Source organism: Terrapene carolina, unplaced genomic scaffold (assembly GCF_002925995.2).
Source record: "Terrapene carolina triunguis isolate 2854851 unplaced genomic scaffold, T_m_triunguis-2.0 Scaffold236, whole genome shotgun sequence".
NCBI classification, from domain to species: Eukaryota; Metazoa; Chordata; order Testudines; family Emydidae; genus Terrapene; species Terrapene triunguis.
In genome coordinates, this window is record NW_020664587.1 from 13,958,118 (window position 1) to 13,977,501 (window position 19,384).

General features: G+C 45.6%; 1 protein-coding gene across 3 annotated transcripts in view; it reads right to left on the minus strand.

Moving 5' to 3' along the window:
* Positions 1-19,384, minus strand: part of CSMD2 (CUB and Sushi multiple domains 2) — a 376,903-nt gene that overhangs the window by 12,993 nt on the left and 344,526 nt on the right. For all 3 annotated transcript variants that reach the window (XM_026657125.1, XM_026657127.1, XM_026657126.1), the window contains exons 54-59: positions 14,982-15,158; positions 13,965-14,144; positions 10,744-10,917; positions 8,352-8,525; positions 4,169-4,242; positions 2,121-2,232 (exon numbers count right to left, since the gene is read on the minus strand). In XM_026657125.1, the coding sequence (XP_026512910.1) occupies positions 2,121-2,232; positions 4,169-4,242; positions 8,352-8,525; positions 10,744-10,917; positions 13,965-14,144; positions 14,982-15,158 (891 nt within the window). The remainder of the gene's footprint in view (positions 1-2,120; positions 2,233-4,168; positions 4,243-8,351; positions 8,526-10,743; positions 10,918-13,964; positions 14,145-14,981; positions 15,159-19,384) is intronic.

The following is a 19,384-nucleotide window of genomic DNA, read 5'->3' on the forward strand; positions in this document are numbered from 1 at the left end:
GTGTGTGTGTGTGTGTGTGTGTGTGTGTGTGTGTGTGTGTGTGTGTGAGAGAGAGAGAGAGAGAGAGATTTACTGCTCTATGCAGTCCTGTTGTTAATCATACCACCAGCTTCCTTGGAGGGGGGGGGGGTTACTAAACACATCTAATAATCTCATTGGTAGGAAGCTTTCCCCAAACCTCCCTCTGATTTCTCCCTTTCTGTGGATCTCAAAGCACTTTATAAACATGAATGAAGCCTCAACAGCCCCTGTGTGGTGACTATTATTGTTATTATAATCTATATTTTACAGATGGGGAAACAAAGACAGAGAAATGACTAGCCCGAAGTCACGCATGCCCTATGCAAATCAGTAAATGATAATTCAGCTGTCAGTAAATTAGTGTAACTGCACCTAATTCTACTCCTGTAGATTGCACTGACAGACGAAGCTTCGAGAAGAACTGATAGATGGCAACTCAGTATTTCTCCCTGTTATAAGCAAGCAACAGAAACATTTTTGCTTCAACTCTCTTAAAAGCAGCAACTAACTGCCACTCACACCCATCGCTGCTTCTTCATACTCAGTCCAGCAACAAGGGAGGGGAGTTTGTAAGCTAAGGAGAAACACCGCTCTCTGCCAGGGCGAAGCAGCCACACAACAGCACACAATTGCATATTTCTCCTCCGATTCTCCATGTTAGGAATTGTAACGGCTGACGCCGAATTAAGCTACGTCAGGTTGGCACACCTTGCTCTAACGACAACAAACATCTGAAATAACCTGCTGAAGAAGGCCAAGAACAGTCAAGAGAATTCTAGGAGCAAGGGAGTGAGAGAACAAGACCTTGGGATTAAAGGGAACTGGGCTATGAACGACATTTTCCTGTTTTTTAAAAGGCCCAATCCAGCACCTGTTGGGAATTTTTCCATGGACGTCCATGGCGACGGGATCAGCTCAAAGCAATTTATGGCTTTGAGTAAGTCCCCTGGTCTGAAATTACATTCAGTGTGAGGCCAGGTGTTTGAAGGTGTTCACACACCACGGTAAGGAAAGTAGCGTAATGATCTGAGTAGACCAGAATGGCACAAAATCCCAATCTACATTTGGTAGGAGATGCCCCATCCCCATCCGCAGCTCAAAGGAGGAGGAATAAGGTTCTCCATACCACAAATTGCCAATCCCTACCCCGCCGAAGGACCTGCTTTCACGTGACCCTGATTGCTTCCCTGTGCAGTTAAGGGCCCATGCTTACAGTGGGGCATCTCAACATCTTCAGAGCTCAGAGAAAGAGACATCTGCATTAAAGTCATGTGTCCCCAACCATATGGCAATGCCCGCCAGCACCACACGAAGCGTGTGTCTTCACGGCAAGTAAAAGCTGTGTTCTAAACCTGCGTGAGCTAACTCGGGCTAAAACAGCAGTGAAGACTCGGCAACTTGGCTTTTGACTGGGGTTAGCAACTTGAGTTCAACTCCAGACTCCCCAGTAGGCTTGAACTGAAGCTGCTAACCTGAATTCAGAGATGAGCTGCTGGGACTTCAGTGCCGTTTTAACCTGAGTTAAGAACACACCTTTTTTTTTTTTTGCAGTCAAGACATCCCCCTCAGCAGGTTTAGTTCTTGCAGCTTGTGTAGCTTTTCAGTCGACATTGGGCCAATACAGAGTTATTAATTAAATGTATGTAGTACCTGCACTTACAGAATTACATTAACTGGATAAGATCATGGTAATAAGTCACCCCAGAAGGGGAAGGGAGAAGAATTCTAATATTTCTGATGAGGCGCTAGATGCCATGATACCAAATTAGAGCTCAATACACTGAATTAAATTCCGCCCTGTATAAGGAGAACTGAATGAGATAACTACAATTTATTCAAGAGCTACAGAAACATCATCCCACTGAAGCGGTCTTCTGGCTGAAGAGTATTACTTGGTCCCTCCAGCCTGAAAACTGGCTGTTCTCATCTGCTGTATCCATGACACCAGAGAAGTGATCTGCGGTTTTGCAACAGAGAGTCAGAACATATGATATTTCAGTGGCCTCTGCCCTCTAACGCGGAACGGCCGAAGTTTCGCTGTGTAAAGCACACGGCCAAAGGAGTTTGTTGCATAGACAAAGCTTCCCTGAGACACTTACGAACGCAATCGGGCTGTACTCCGCTCCACGTCAGGTTGGGGAGGCACGTTCTAGTGGTCGAGCCTTGGAGCAGGTATCCTTTCTGACACCTGAAGAACATGATGCTTCCCACCTATCGCAACAAAAGATAAAGAGCCGGATTGTCCAGTGTAACCAACCAGTTGACACACACGGTGTTCTACGCCAATCCCAGAGTGTTCAGAGCTCTTGGAAAAAAACTCTGCATGAAGTGGGCACAGTGCTGCTTCATTCATAGAGGTGAGTGTGGCTTTTTTGTCATACCATTCCCCCCAAATTAGCAGCCGCACAAGTGATTTACAACTGATCGAAATTTTTCAAAATGTTGATTACAATATTCATCAAAATTGTGTCCATACAAAAATCCAGGAATAAAATTTCATTAAAATGTTTAGTCAACGTTTCACCTACTCTGGTATTATTTATTAGAGTAGCACTTAGAGGCCCTGGTCAAGATGAGGGCCCCATTATGCTAGGTGAAGTGCAAATGCACAAGAAGATATATGGTCCTTGCCTTAAGGAACAATGTTTATTTTCCTTATGATAAATGTTTAAAGGGACATTCAAAATAAATAATGATAATAGGAAACATCCCTTACTTACATTATCGATGCTACCTTGGCTTATGGACACTGAAAAGGATTCTAAAAATCTAATTTACTTTTCATCAGTATTATTTATTTTTCACACTTTGTTCTACTAGGACAGCAGAGCCAGACTAGTCAGTTTCATAGGCTGCTAGCATGATGCTATTTCTTTTGGGTTTCCATCATTGCAAGCAAGTGTTTCCTTTTAAAAACAGAATAGATTAAAAATAAAAAAAACTGTGAAAGCACTTTTCACTTCTTAATTCTATATAAACTCGGCTCTTTTTGAGTTTGGTTTTTGCTGTTGGTGGGTTTTTGTTGTTGAAACATTTTGATCATTAAAGAAACCCCCACAACTAACAAACTATCAGAAACATTATTTCAGATTTTTCCATGGAAGTTCAAGATACATAGTGGAGTGTAATTCTAGCCCCCTCTTAAATCAAATGGGTATTTTGCCAGGATTTCCCCCATGATCACAGGGATTAGAAGGAAATGACTGATTGAGGTCTACACACCTTTCTGACTCCAATTATCACAACTTCCTGGCATTTGCATGGGTGGGTGCTTACCAATCTTTTTTGCAGGCTAAACATTCAAAGCCAGCTGGAAATTTGGTACATTTGATCATCTTATCCACCTCTCACAAGGGCAGAAGTAACATAAGATTTTCCTCTGCAATTTCTCCCACCTCCTCATCAGCCAATCAACAAACATTCTGATTTTGTGATGTTTCCCCATGTGCAGGCTCTCGTGGGTTTCTGCCTGGCTGATGATGACTGGCTCTCCTTAACACAGCCCAAGAGCGCAGTCTCATCCACAGCATGGGTACCAGCGCGGCTCAGATCTCTTGCCAACACCACTTACCAAAACAAACAAAAAATCACACTTGCGGCGTCTCCGTATTAATGAGGACCTAGAATTAACACACTAAACCCCTGGATCAAGGTAACAAATTAGCAGCTTTACTAAAAAAATCCACTTTCGGAGGATAAACCCTCCTCATGCCCCACCCTAGCATGTAAGGTGTCTTATGTAAGACACAGGATGGGAATGCACAGGTGGAACATGGAGGGGATCTCTCCATGACATTACATTGATTTCTTCCCTCATCAAGCCTGAGATTAGGAAAGCCACTTAAATGATTTGGATTTAAAAGTAATGGAAACGGGGCATGCAATGCTAATACTAATTCCACTAATAATAAATCTTAGTTAGCAACGTAATTAACAGCATAAATCTAATACTTAAACACACTGAAGGGTCGCTGTGGAATCACTGCACACTCTGGCAAGAGTCCATATGCATGAAGTCTAATTGAGGTCCCAGGGACTTCTCGAGCAAGTCAGTGCTAACCGACAACAGTACAGGTTGCACAGTCTACGCAACTTGCGCTTGTGTAATGGATTAAGAGACATGGGGATAAAATGGTAATTACATTACCTGATAACCTTGGGAATTGTTCTGCATTCCGAAGAGAGGCACACCAGGGTCAGCACATGTAGTGAGAGTTGGATCTTAAATAGAAAAAAAACGAACAAGCCATATTAAAAGGACTCAGACACTGAGGGTGTTAGTGAAACTAATATGTACCATTAGAGAGAATTAAACAGCTACTTCTGTCTCTTAGCCTGGGGTGGGTCCAACACAGGGTAACAGGGAAGCATTGCATCCCTCAGGGGAAAATAAACAAGACAAAAATCCACCAGTGGTGTATATTTCCCTCCCTTTTACAGTTCTACACACCATTCGCAACAGTTAATTTAATACATTATTAGACCTGGGATCCACGCAAGAGCAGGTACTGTGGCATCCCAGGCTGGCCTGGGCGCATTCCAATAGCACGCACCAAAGCTGCAGCAGGAGTTCCTAATTCAACTGGCCATAGTTGAGGAAAGTGCAAGAGTGGTTGGAAAAAAACTAGTAACTTAAAACTGGAACCTTTTTTTTTGGTAAAAAAATCTTCCAAAAAATCCCATTTTTCAACCACCTCTAGAGAGTGTCTTTAAGCCCATAGGTAAGCAGGACCCAACCCACAATCTTAATTTAGAGACACAGACAGTTTCCCCCAGCTGCACCTGGCACCACAGAATGTCTAACAGACTGCTCCGTTATCACTGTCTGGGCATTTGTAAAGGCACATTGGTAATGTCTCCCCCATCTGGGCATTTCAGGTATTACAAAACCCTTTCCCTGGCCGTTCGGACGATGCCGAGATGTTATCACTTTGCGCACTGACGTGCAGCCTCTTGGTTTATTGGTCATTTTCTCTCTATCAACAGGGTTGTTAATCTCATTTTCTAATGTTCCAGGCAGGGTTTACACAGGGAATAATAAAGTGGTTTAATTCCAAATTCCATGCACGGCCCTGGAATAGCTGGATTCTGCTACAATAATCTGCAGTGAAACAGGTCCTGGTCTTGACATGTAGGCCCCATCTGTGCTATAGTTATTATGGTACTGGGTCACCTATATGCAACGCAGTTGTGTTCTGACGTGACCTTTTGGTTTTGGCCTACGAGAGGCACTAGCTCCCTTGATATCTTCTCTGCCTCTCTGCGGTCGACAAGCAATGTTATGAAAGTTGTTCAGTGTGGTTTTCCATCAGGATTCTGCTCGGCTGCCTCTGTCACCAAACACTCATCTCATAACCCTGCTATTTCATGGTGATTGATGGTGACTGGAGATGTTAATGCATCTCAGATATATAATCTCTCTTTATGCCTAGTTTGGTCTCAATCCATCAGAAGATGGATACATGCAAGTCAGAAATACCTGCCATTGTCATTACAGCATATATCACTTTCTTCTTCCAGTGCGTAGACAAGAGCTGTGAATCAGTTGAATGAAAGCAGAAATGTATCAAGTTTGTCCTCGAGTTCCAAACTGATCAAAGGAGCTGTAATCCCTGCCTGATAGGTAGCAGCAGCAAGATTGACTGGGAGACGAAAAAACAAACCAACCCCAAACCAACCAAACACACAAGCAAAGATACTTAGGATGGACAGTCCCCTGCTGGATCCATTGGGGAAGCAGCACTGGCTGACAAAGTGCAATTTCCTTGCAAACTCTGTGAGCTTTTGTGAACCTATGACAGGCCAGAGTGAAGCTGAAAAGCCCCCTCTCCTGCCGTGGGATGAGAATGGGCGAAATGTTTGGAACAGGAGGAGCAGCTCTGAATAAGACTCTGCCCAGCAATGGGCTGAGAATAGCTGATATGGATGGATCAGTAGGTGACCTGGGTGTAAAATCAGCTGTGGGCAATGTACATGGGCATTGCATTCAGTCCTTGAGTCGGGCTCAGCAGGAATAGGCAGTGCACAGATGCACAGAAGTTTAAACACTAGCCAGAGCCGTGTGCACTGAGCAGAGGTAAGTCACAAGCTCCCTGGGTGCTGGGTCCCTCGCGTGCAGAGCACAGGATAAAAACAGGGGCTGTGATTGCGACATTAGCAATACTAGCACTAACAGGGGCTCAGACCACTTGGCGAGGTCCTGGTATAAATGCACACCACAGGCAGATGTCAGCAGACAATGGGAGTGCATGCAGACTCTCGACAACGCCGGATCGGGCTCTCCTGTGGCCAGGATCCTGTTCCTCACCTCTGTTTACACTGAGCTGCTATGTGAAGCACTCTGCACCACACTGAGCAGGATCGAACCTTCTCTGGTAACTCTCTCCCTAAGCTAAAAAGAGACTCAAATGAATCGGATGTATCCGGACATAGGAAACACACAGTGCGAAAAGCCCTCACAATCAAACACACAGCAGGAGCAGAGATCACTCCCTCTCCTCCTGGCGGCTAAGGGGAAAAGGGCACACCAATGCTGTAACTAACAGGCCCGTTGTTTTATTCCTTATGACCTGACTAATCAGCCTCTCCATCCAGCATCCTTACGTGCTTCCCTGAGCTCTCCGCAGGTCCTTGGGAACCGCACTGAGTCAGTAAACAAGGGATACAAAGTGCAGCCGGTCTGGGGCTGCAACACACAAGTTAATTCATTTCACTTATTCAGCTCTGCCGAGCTTTTGTCATTTATCACCGGTACGGTTTCCATGGCATCTGATGGAGGCCCCCCAGATACATCAGAGTGTCTAAACTCACTAACTAACTAACATGAAGTCCCATCCCACAGATGAGGTGGAGGCTGACGGATCACGCCAGGTGAGGTGTATTAAATCCGGGTCTCCGGGCTGTATTTTGGGGACCTGAGAGCCCGGCCATCTAACGAACCTCGAGATCGGATGGGATCTGAATAAATAATGCTTTTTTATCGTCTGCCTGGACTGGAAATAGACATGCTGGATCAAGGTTTTCACCAGCAGACAAGTTTTTTCCCTTCCTGTGATTTGTACGAGGGAGACAAATTTGAAGGAGGAAAATAAATTTCGTTGGCAATATAAACGACTGTGTTATTGTGTCCTTTAATGCTACACTCTTCCAGAGGTGTGGATGCCACAGCCTGAGCGTATATTACAGGGCCCTGAACAAGGACTCGTGGAGAAGTGATGAAACATTGGAGGCGAACCTAGCTGTGGTAGTTAAATGCCAAGATGCTCCGGTGACCGGCGCTACATGCATAGCTAATGGTACATGTATACTTGGCTAACTTGCTAGATTAAAGATCATGAATGGTAGAATGAAATCTGATTAGTCCTTCCTCATCACACCATCCCACGTATGAGAACAAGGATGCGATTGATGGCAGGTAAATTTAGAACAATGCAGCTTCTTTGCTCCTGGTGCCCGGATAATAAGGTGATGGTGGCATTAGAAATGGATAGTTAGATGGACAAGTTAGAGGGATAGACGGCATGTCGTCAGCCCATGGAATTCATTGCCACAGAGGCCTGAGTCAATTACTGAAGCTAGAAACAGATGAGACTGATCTGACTACTAATGATTATGTACTGCCCTGAGCTTTCGTGGGGCCTTGGAAACCACTGGGAAGTGACAGACAAGGGATTTGTTAGGGATATGGGGATTTGTATCCAAGTCAGCAGCTCAACTCCACAGCTATGCACAGTAACTCGTATGGTTCTGTATTCTATGGACAGCACCTTTACCTTTCCAGAGGTCTCCTGTTCTGCTGGGAGCAGCTGCCATTTTGGGTCCCATTCAAATGCAGCATGTTACAGAGGACACACACGCTGCACTTTACTTTGTTCCATCAGGAGCTCTTGTGACAATCTGGCCCTGGTTGTGGATGCTGAGAACTTCTGGAAACGTGGCCCTGGGTCCCATCAGCAAAAATCTCCCACAGGTTCCAGGGACTGGGACTTTGCCATGAAATACGGATGGCCGGTGGGGATGGCCAATAGGCAGAGAAAGCATCTGGGGCTGGGAAGCTTGCAAGTGAGGTGAGCCCACACCCAGAGCTGTTCTGAGATTTAATGGGGAGGAGGATCTGACAAGTTAGCAGAAGGAAGATGAATTTGTCATGTGCTGGTCTTCTCTGCAGAAGAAGATCCACTATCTTCCTCCAGCTCTAACCACAGGGGACAGGGCCGAGTAAGTAGGTGAAAGGGGTAGGAGAAATTGGGGAAGAGAGACTGAGTAGATTGATGGGGGAAGGGACAATTGAAGCTTTGGAATGAGAAGTCAGATTCAGGATGTTCCCTTACCTATGCAGCTGGGCTGGGTTCCACTCCACGTCCCATCAGACTGACAGAACCTCCGAGCTGAGCCCACCAGCACCAGTGGGGACAGGCAGGAGAATGAAACAGATGAGCGGTAAGTGAATCCTCTGTCTTCTCTCCTGCCTTGAGCTGGTGTCCCGGGGTCACCACAGAACACAGCTAGAAAAGCCAAAGGGTAGTCAGAGGATGGTGACGAATCTCAGTAAGGGCAAATAGTGTTAATGGGTTAAAGACAATTCTATTAATGGCCAAAACCTCCCAACCCCGGCTTTCAAGCGCTGCAATGGCTCAGGAAATTACTAGTGGCAGAAGGTGCGCTGGCTGCTTTCTGCTCACTTCTGTCTTTTTGTCAATTACTGTTTAATTAACTTTCACTTTCCAACATCTCCCGGCAGGGAGGAGGAACAGACGGTTTGGATCCTTTTTTTATTGGTCTTTTTTCTGCACAATGGTGTGCTTAACTTTGACTGTATCTTTAATTGCACAAGGTCAAATTGCCACGCGGCGCCGTGTCAGACGTAAAGCCCGTTAATTATATAATAGCCGGGGAAAGGTGTAAGGAATGCGGTTGGGTCTTTGTGCTGTTTAATATGAAAATGGCTATTGTGCAGCTGCCAAATACTCAAAGCTAAAATCCGGCTTTATCATTCTGAGCTGTTTCACTAATCTGTATTGTATCACGCACGCAGGTTTTCATCCAGCCACAGGGCCCTGCCTTTGCTCCACATTCCAAGGCTTGCTGTAACACTACGGGGCTCTTTTCATGTAAGGCCTTCGCAAGCCACAGGGGCCAGAATTTCAGAAGAGCTCAGCTCCAACGGAGGCACTTAAATCAGGGCCAGACTTTCAGAAGTGCACAGCGCATCGGTGCCTGGCGGCTGTTAGGGGTCTCTTGAAAATCTGGCCCCCGTTTTGCATGCTAAGCGCTTGGAAAGCTGGGTCCTGATCGATTATCTTCACACCACTCCTCTAAGGTGGCGATGAGTGTCTCCATGTTACAGAAGGGGAAACTGAGGCACACAGCAGTTGGGTAACTTGCAGAGCAAGCGGGTGGCAGGGATGGGGAGAGCACCCAAAACTCCTGGCCCTATCATTCAGCGCACCACACGTCTTCCTTTTCTCCAGCATGCTGCCATCCACCTCTGTCCCGATGGGGTGATGCCCTTGCCTCACTGAAGTCAGTGGTAAAATTCCCATTGATCTCAGTGGGGTCAGGATTTCGCCTGGGGTCAAGAATCACTGGAGTTAGGTCTCCAAACCCATATGAATGTTTAATACCCCACGGGGGAAGTCCTTGTCTTGTAAGGATGGGACAAGGATTCCCTCCTGAGGCACAGACATAGCTGTGAGAGATTGGGAGGGGTCTCAAGCCTGGGTCCCCAAACAGTCCTCAGACCACAGCCACCCCCCAGCAGCTCATAGGTACTAACAGGGAGTGTGGGCTGGTGGACCCTACCTAGGTCACCTTAGGCACCGCCCACAAAGCTCCCAATTGGAGAACACATCTGGCCTCTTTGGTCGGCTCAGACTCACTATTTAAGCCAGAAGGAGGCACAGCAAGTTGTCTGAGTAACTATTTGACTCCCTGGCTGGTTGCAACATTGAACCCCTGCCTTCTTGTCAGACTCCTGAGACCTGCCTTGTTCCTGATTCCTGACTTCCTGTCGTGTTCCTGCCCTACTTCCTTGTTCCAAATCCCTGCCTTCTACAGCACATCCCCGGCTACTGATTCCGGCTCCAATCCTTGGCTTGGTTCTTGACTCTGCCTCTGACCTCCTGTTCCTGGTGTCAGGCTCCTGCTCTCACCACTAGGTCTGACCACCCATGTCCTGATCTATGACCATAGCTAATTCCCATTATTTGAGAAACAATGTATAAAATCCCACCATGAGTTTCATCTCCCTTCAGGCACACCTCTAATGGACGGTATTAACAACCGGGTCACTCTCCCTGATATCTCCTTCCAAGGTGCAATTCACCCTTATGCACCAGGCAATTTCCAGACCAGCAGCCAAGGTTATGCTTGACCGAAAAGTGTTTTGCCTTTAATTCAAAATATTTCCTGCTACTGTGGGCGCATGCATGAGCCATGATGCTATCTGAAGGTTGGGGGAATAAGTCAATCGCTAATTGTGTATGGGTGGGAAGAAACTTCTCCCATGGGCAGGTTATGCCATAATTGTCCATTATGGAGATTTCATACCTTGCTCTCAAACGTCTGGTACTAGCCAATGCTCGAGAGAAGATACTAGTTTGGACGGATCATTAATTGGATCGAGAAAGACATCCTTTGGAGGTGGTGGGACACAAGGGGGTTGGAGTTTAAGGCTAGTGCTCCATCCCCTTTGCACGTGAATACACATGGATGTCGGCTTACGAAAACACTGTGGCAGTTCTCCGGTCCATGTCCCATTCCCTTCACAAGTCAGGACGGCAGGTAGCGACAGCTGGTATCCTTCCAGGCAGCCATAGCTCACGCTTGAGCCCCAGCTGAAATCTGAGCCCACGACTTTCCCATTGGGGATGACTTGTGGGGATTTACAGGTGATCGCTGAGCAGCAAACAAAAAGCACATTCAGTTCTAATGACTTCTCAGCGTAGTTATTTCCATTAATAAACAAATCCACATAGGATCAAAGTTACTTTCTGTGAACTGAATGCATCACAGGGAATGTAGCTAGAGGGGGTCTGTGCACACTTTCTGTTATATGCATGTGTGTTTGTGTATCCTGGGATTTTTTTCTTTGAGTTTTAGGGTCAACCAAATCCCAAACCTCACAGTCAGATCAGCAGGCTTTTGCTAGCTTCCACCGAAGATTATGAATCTGATCCCAGCTTAGTGGGAACATCACCCCAGGGACTCCAGAAGTTTCACAGATTTTGGAAAACCTAGACAAGTTTCAAGTTAGCAAATAACTCAACAACCAGGTTGATTTTTGCCTGGTTGGAAAGTTTTATAGTACTCTGCTTTCAAGTGCATATGAGCACGGGGCCAGATTCTCAGCTGGTGGGGTAAATCAATGTAGCTCCTAAGTGAGAATCTAGCCACATTGTGTCTTGCTCTTGCTACATTAGCTCAAAGTGGCAAGAAGAAAAAAAAGAAGGAAGCATTTATCTTCACAGCCTTGCAGGGGAGTGAAGTATTTAGGGAAGATCCCAAGTGACCTGCATTTCTGACAGGTGGACCTTAAGAACTTTGCAGACTGAGATCAGACAAGCATCCAGATGCTGCTTCACATTTTGTCAGTACCCCTGGGTCAGCAAAACACTGACAAAGAAATCAGCCTCTCTTGCCAGATGCCCAGTGCTTCCGCATTCTGATCAGAGAAGCAGAGGCAACCACAGCTCTGAAAAATAATACAAGCAGGGGGTAGAAAAGCTTTCCAGACCTTTTGGGAGGCCGAAGAAAATGCTTCATTCAGGTTTGATTTGAGTTTGGGGTGAAGACTTGCATATTTATGCAAAGTGCTTCATCCATTCATAATGAGGGAGATTGAAATCTCTTTTACAATGGTGTAAATCCCCAATAATGCCACTGAAGTCAATGGACGTACTCCAGAGTTACACTGGTGCAAATGGGATCAGAATCTGACCCTTAGAGGCTAACCCAGTTTGGAGAAAGCTCTGTTTTAGAGGGCGCTTGCTGTCCGTGTTTGATTTCAAATAAAATGTGGCTTTCGTATATACATACTTTTTATTTTTAAATGGACACATTTGATCTTTAAGAGAGGCCACCGGTTCTCCAACTCTCCCTTTTGAACCATGACATGTCCAAAAGGAAGCCAGGCTGGTTCTGAGGTTTGTTAAGAATAGTTTGCATTAGCTCTACCATCACACACTGTTGTGTTGATCGAAAGCTGTTGCATCGCAGATTTAGGCTGGGATTGTCAAAGGAACTCAAGGGGGTTGGGTGTGGTTAGCGCTCAGCTCTGTGCAATACCAAGGTGGAGAAAGTGACTCAAGACAGAGTGAAAAATCATTAAACATCAAACACCTCTGATCATCAGTAAAGGTGCAAAGAAGAAACTATGGCAAAACACATGAAAACTATGTGACTCTTAAATCTGAGCTACTGTAGGATGGACAGATTACCCCAGTGTGAAAGTTCCTCTGCAGACTAGCGTATATACACAGCTTAACAGCACTTTAGCATGGCAGAGCTATAATACCGTCAATCATTTCTACAAGAAGTACTTACGAGCGTAATGCAACAGTTATTGGAACCTGAGATATTCATGCAACTGGATTAGTAAGTCATAAGCCATACTTAAGAAACCATAAACTGCACAGGTTAAGCATTTTGCAGCGGCTGGGTAATTTCAAAGTATATCACTACAAGGTAAAGGCATGGATCATTTTGTCTTCTAAACCACAGTGCAAGTTCCACACTGGGGTGGCTACTTTTGGATCCTCTTGTGCATTGGGATGCTTACAACGATAGATTCTGCAGCCCACTTTTAACCAGGCTGGGGCCGATCTTCCTTCCTACTGCACGTCATGCATACTATTGGGCTGCCCAGAGGAGCCGGAGTGGGTGCTACCTTTAAAAATCATTTATTGGGCGCGCTCCTGCAAGCCTTCCGTGTTCTGTGCATCTTGACCTCCTGCTGTCTGTCAGGTGACACTAACGGGGCAAATGTGACAATATGCCAAGTTTCCCTCCACTAAGGAGAGTGAGCTGCATGCAGTAACCACGTCCAGTTATTTACACTAGGGCAAAGGATGTGTGTGAGGGCAGGGGGAAAGCCACATGCTTCTAACTCAGAATGGAAACACTTTGCCCTGGCGCAGGGCAATGGAGAATCAGATTCAGGTTCTCCTAGAAGGCAGCAGATTTACCTTCACTGGCCATGCTGAACTACAGTCCAGTGAATGTCCTATTTGTGACTATTTGGTTGCACGTGATGTATCATACAGTGCCTGGGCAATTTGAGTAAACGGTATCCCTGCAGGGTAAATATAGGAGTATTTCTTTCTTTTAAACCACAGTACAGGTTAGATCAGGGGTCGGCAACCTTTCAGAAGTGGTGTGCCGAGTCTTCATTTATTCACTCTAATTTAAGGTTTCGTGTGCCAGTAATACATTTTAACGTTGTAGAAGGTCTCTTTCTATAAGTCTATAATATATAACTAAACTATTGTTGTATGTAAAGTAACTAAGGTTTTTAAAATGTTTAAGAAGCTTCTTTTAAAATTAAATTAAAATGCAGACCCCCCCGGACCGGTGGCCAGGACGGGGCAGTGTAAGTGCCACTGAAAATCAGCTCGTGTGCCGCCTTTGGCACATATGCCATAGGTTGCCTACCCCTGGGTTAGATGGTCATTGTTTTTGGACCTACTCAGCATAATTCGCTTGAATGAGTGAGGAATTGCTATGGTTCAGAGCCCTTTAACTCCCACTGATGACCAGTTACTCACCAGTAGTTCCAATGACCCCTCATATAATTGCTTCATCAATAAGAGCAAAGAGTTCAGAGTCTGGCCCCATGTAGTTATGTGGCACTTTCGCAGTAAAGCTTACTAAGATATCATTAGTTACAGGAGCCTTGAGGCTTGTAACCTAATATCCTCAGACATTTATAGTAAATGGGGTCTCACCCTTGCAGACAGGTTTGGTGCCGTTCCAGGTTCGGTCTTTTGTGCAAATCAAAGAGGACGCCCTGTCCGACTCCATCATGTAGCCAGGAATGCACTGAAACACTACCGTTTTATTGTAGTTAAAGTCATTTCCCAGCCTAAAGCCATTGGCTGGTACACCAGGATCCCCACAGTTTATCACTGGGAAAGGAGAAGACGCAATGGTTAAATTTTCTGGTGCACATAACATGTCTCAAGCATATGGATATGCAATGGCTAGAAACCTCACAGTCCCCACTATCTTTCAACGGATGGTGGTGATCTATCAGCCCCTGAGATGTATGGGCTACAGGGTAAACCAGGGAGCTGGCTCAACCAGGGCAAAGTTTGGAAATGTGTGCGCAAAAAACTTTGCCCATGCTCAGTGGAGTGGACAATAGTCATAACAAATGGCTCTAAGGCCTAACATTATGCAAAACGACATGTTAATTAGCACATTACGGGGGCCCTGAGGTTTAATCATCACCAGTTAACATGCCTTTAAACATGACTTGTCCCTGTTTGTCCTAGATGCTGTATGTTGTTTGCAGACAGAATACAATTTCCTAACACAGGCCTGGCCTCATCCACACCTTTCATCCATCATTCTAAGAACCTAAGTGAACACAATATATGTTCAACAAAAGCTTCCGAGCTCTGGCCAAATCAGGGCACGTACTGGGAGCTGACACACCATAGGGCAGGACTCTGTAGTAGAGCTTACGTCTAGTGATGAGATTTAGGGCTGCAGAGCACGTAGTTTAGCTGAAAAGACCATCCGAAGCGGGAGTATTCCATGAGGCACTCGGGGCCTCAAAGAGTTTGCACGAAGAATTATTTCCACTGGCAGTAGATAGTTTTATTACACTTCTGAACACATTGGGTTTACATGTGCCTGTAAGTCTTAAGCTGGAGTCACATGCACTCTTTCAAAACCTAGCCCTAGTGCCTTATGTTTGTTATTTACCTTGTCTCCCAGGAATCCACTCAGCTGCTCACCTGTACACTCCGGAGTGCTGCCTGTCCAGGTTCCATTGACAGTACAGTGCCTGCTCAGCACGCCCGTGGAATAATAGCCTTCCCGGCACTGATATATAATGGAGCTGGAGAAAACCAAGCCGTCATTAAATACAACTCGTGCGTTGCTTGGAGTCCCTGGGTTTCCACAAGATAGAACTAAAAAGCCAAAATAGCAGAATTAGAAAAAAATTAAAGATGACTCTGATCTCAACCAAAGCAATTTAGCTGCAAAAATCTCCGGATTAATCAGTGGACCACATGCGGTTTTGGAGTGAAATCAACTGTACCTATCAATTCTGTTAGTCTGTAAGGTGCCACAGGACTCTTTGTCACGTTGTACCTACCAACACAAGTAAAGAATCCCAAGAGCAATGGATACAACTTGCCCTGGGAAACCACGAGGAAGCACATCTCAATGCTGTGTGACTTCTGTGGTGAGCGACTGAGAAGTTCTCCTGCACCAGAAGCTAATTTCTCCAGCACAAGATACTCCAGCACGTACCTCATTGATTTCACACTGGGATTCAAGAACATACCCTGGCTGCAAGCCTCCGGATTACAGGTCTCTACTGAATTGAAAGAGGGGCTGGTTTTATGCCCCTGGATACTGATCACTCTGCAGGATCGAGCCGTTAAATTAGCTGAACCTGACATGCAGCTCGAAGAGACAAAGCTGGGCTCTGGGTGGAATGATGGAGGAGGAGGTGGCACCTCGACAGCTCAGAACTAGCAGGTTATTGGAGTCTCTCATTGCTAGTCTGAATTCAAGCCCAGATTGGTAGTGACCAAAACAGATACCACTGAATGTTGGCTCGGTGAGCTGTGTGAAACAAAGGTGGGTTCAGCCCAGTTTCTAGACGTGACTGCACAAACGGAGAAACTGGCGATGAGTGTCACATTAGTGTCAATAGAGGAGCCGATATGGGCCATGAGACACCTTGTTTTCCCTTCAGGTGCTTCTTGCAACTCAAGATGACGACACATCTGGGCATGGGAATCAGTACCCTGATCTGGCTCTGAATTTCACAGCTGGCTTCAAGTCTCTATCATGGGTTGAGCCAAACCCTTAGGTCCCAGCATCTGTAGACAGTTAAATTCTTGGGATCTGAGCTTCATAGCTGGGGCTCATGTCTGCTTTGGAAGCCAATCTTTGCAGACTTCAAGGGAATTGAAGCAGCAGGGGACTCAGCTACCCTTCCATAATGGCAGCCGCTTCTGCTTATTGCCTGCGTATATCCAATTATGCTTTCAGCTGGGGGAGACTATTGCGACGATACAATTATAGGTTTGTCAGCACCCAGGTTTTATGTCTAAACTGCCTCGGTACCACTGCAATAAAAGGGCATCAGACTGAATGGCAGTATGCACAGTCCTGTCATGGCAAAATAAGTACCTGCAATAATTGCATCCAGCCCTCATTTACTGTGGAATTACAGTACATGAAAGAAAATCACATGAATCAATAAAGGCTTAAACCGTTTGTCTCTGACCATTTGACAAGGAAATTCCCCTGGCACTGCAGCACCATCTCGCATGCTGCAAGAGCATCAGTTTGGAAATAACAAGGTGCCCAAGTCTCCAGGCTCTATCGCTGCCCCCCAGACCAGACACCTGTGGGAATGGAATAGTGCCTGCCATTCTGCACAGGTAAATGAATCTCACTTGGGTCACGGACTGAATGTACTGTGCACAGCTGGAAGGAGAGGCCCCCTTCTTCCTTGTTACTTGGTTTGCTGACAGCAGGTTAACATCTGAGCATGTCGGATGTGTATCTGTTTGACAGGGAAAAACTAATAACCATTCCAGCTTGTGTGCGCAGACATTTTGCATGGCACGAAAATCACGTGGGGTGCTCTCTAGTTACAGATTCCTCATGCAGCCAAAGTCTCAATGATACATAGTGTCATTTCCAATAAATGTGGGGATAAAAGTCAGATTCTATCAGCTTAGGAAAAGCACTGGATAAATATTTCACTGTCATGTCTATGCATCATCCTCTCTCTCCTCCCCCCAACCTGCCTCGCGTACGCCCACACCAAAATGCACACCACCGATTCTAAAATAGCCACTGCTACAAAAATTAATCGTGACTTCGGAAAAGGTGTCAGTGGGAAAGGAATGACGACGGTGCAATGTTACGGCACAGTCGAGCACGTGAATATAGAGTAGAAATTCCAATCAGACGTCTGCCAAAAGCCTGCATTGCCCTGGATATAAAAGAGACCTCAAACCTATGGGCAAGTGCTCAGAGTTGAAAGTCATATTTAAAATAACTCAGAGCCCAAGCCAGGAAGCCACGATCCATGTAAAGAATTTCCCATGGCATTAATGGGAGCTGGGAGCACCTTGCACGATCAGGTGACAGAAGAAAACTGAGCGGCATTGGTGTTTGGAGGGAGCACATATCAAAATCAACCCCACTCCCCACCAAACAAGAAAATACTTCGACAAGCAAAATACATGGGTTGGGACTGTTGGTCTTGTTCCTTCTTTAACTGGAAAATATTTCAAGGGATGAGACCCATATAAAATGATAGATTTTAACAAAAAGCGTCAGATCCTCAGCTGCAACGAAGGAGTGCAAAGGTATAGGGAACCCATGGCCCTGCCCCCTTTCCCTTGGCCACACCCCCACACTGGTGACAGGAAGGGGAGCTGTCGTACCGCCATCTCCCTAAACTGGGGTGAGCCTCCTCTGGCTTGTTACGGTGGCTGGATTGTTGCTCTGAATCTGGGTTTATAAATCTCCACCTGAATTACTAACAGCTTGTCAGACTGTCAAAACGGAGAGGAATTGAACGATCTAATTCACTTTTCACACTTTATGCTGATTATTTTCTTGAACTTCCCCTCAGCCGTGGCAAGTGAAATTAGATTGATCTGTTTAGTCAGTTTCACTTTCGGGGTCTAGCAATAATGATACCGTGCTGTTCTGTAGCGCCTTTCGTCTCAGGGTCTCAGTGCACTTTCAAATGAGTAATGAATGATGCCCCCCAGGGAGGCATGATTATGCTGATTTTAACAGATGGGAAAATCAGGCAGGGCAAGATGAAATGATTTGGCCAAGATCTCACAATGATTCTGTGGAATAGCTGGAAACTGAACCCAGAAATGCTGACTCGCCGTTCTCTGCTCTAACCACTAGGCACCTTCTCCTCACAGAGCTGAGAACAGAACCCAGGAGTCCTGTCTCCCAATCCCCTGCTCTAACCACTAAGACAGCCTTACTGTATTCCAGAGTTAGCACAACACACTCTGGTTTATGAGCAATGCCGTGGAATGCTTACCACTAAAAACGATGTATATAGACACACACATCTAATTGCAAACATTTCTATTAATAACTAATTGTTGTAAATCTCTTCACCCCATATTTTTTTGTTTCTGTAGCACACCTATATTTGGGGCCTATATTTTCTGATGGAGTCCCTTTGAAACCAACACGATAGACATGGCTGTTAAAAGTAATCACCATTGCTGCTAAAGATAAGGCAAGAGCCCTGTGCCAGGGGTGGGGGGTGGGGTGGGAGGGGGAGATCAGGCCAAGAATTACAATGAGGAAGGCGAGCGTTGCTTGGGAAGTAATGGGACTTTATCATTTGTTGTGGTGCATGAGATTCACTAATGGGGTGGCTAATACCATTATGCAGGGAGACAGCAGCTCAGTTGTGAAACTGGCTGCGTGCCTACACAAGACAGTAACAGAGCAAAACCAGCATCCTTATTTCCCTGCATGAGTTATCTGCACTGGCCAGCAAAGTCAAAAAGAAGCCGGGGCAGATTAGAGAATCCAGATCAAGACACAGACAAACACCAGACTGTGGTCAGACCCCTGAAACACACCTGTGGACCAGGATTTTGAAAAACAACAACCTCAGCATCAGCTCAGGTTTTCAATAGAGCTCAATGCATTGGGTGCTGAGACTGTTTGAAAATCTGGCTGTAAATGGAGCAATGGGAGCTGGGCACTCGAAAATCTGGCCGTGAGCTCTTCTGAAAATTTCCCCACTGATGTAGTTTGGAAGTTGTAGATCCTTTCAACATGTAATTGTTTTCCCTCGTTGCTGTTCATTTGAGGGAAAGTTTGATTGCTTTCCTGCATGACTTCCTACCTATTCAAGTTGCGGTTATTAAATAAAGATGGCTACTCATCAAGAGTGACTTCAAAATGAAGGCGAGTAGTAACATTTATTGGTATAGGAGTTTTCACCAGGTGGCGCTTGTGACGTTTCACTCCATATTCTTTATGAAAATATGCTTATGATATGAATATAACATAACAGATTCTTTATGCAAGATGGGTCTTGTAAGATATCATTGGAAAGGTTCTAATTTACGGAATGTGATTATCCAATTTGTATGCATGTATCATTTCTGTATCT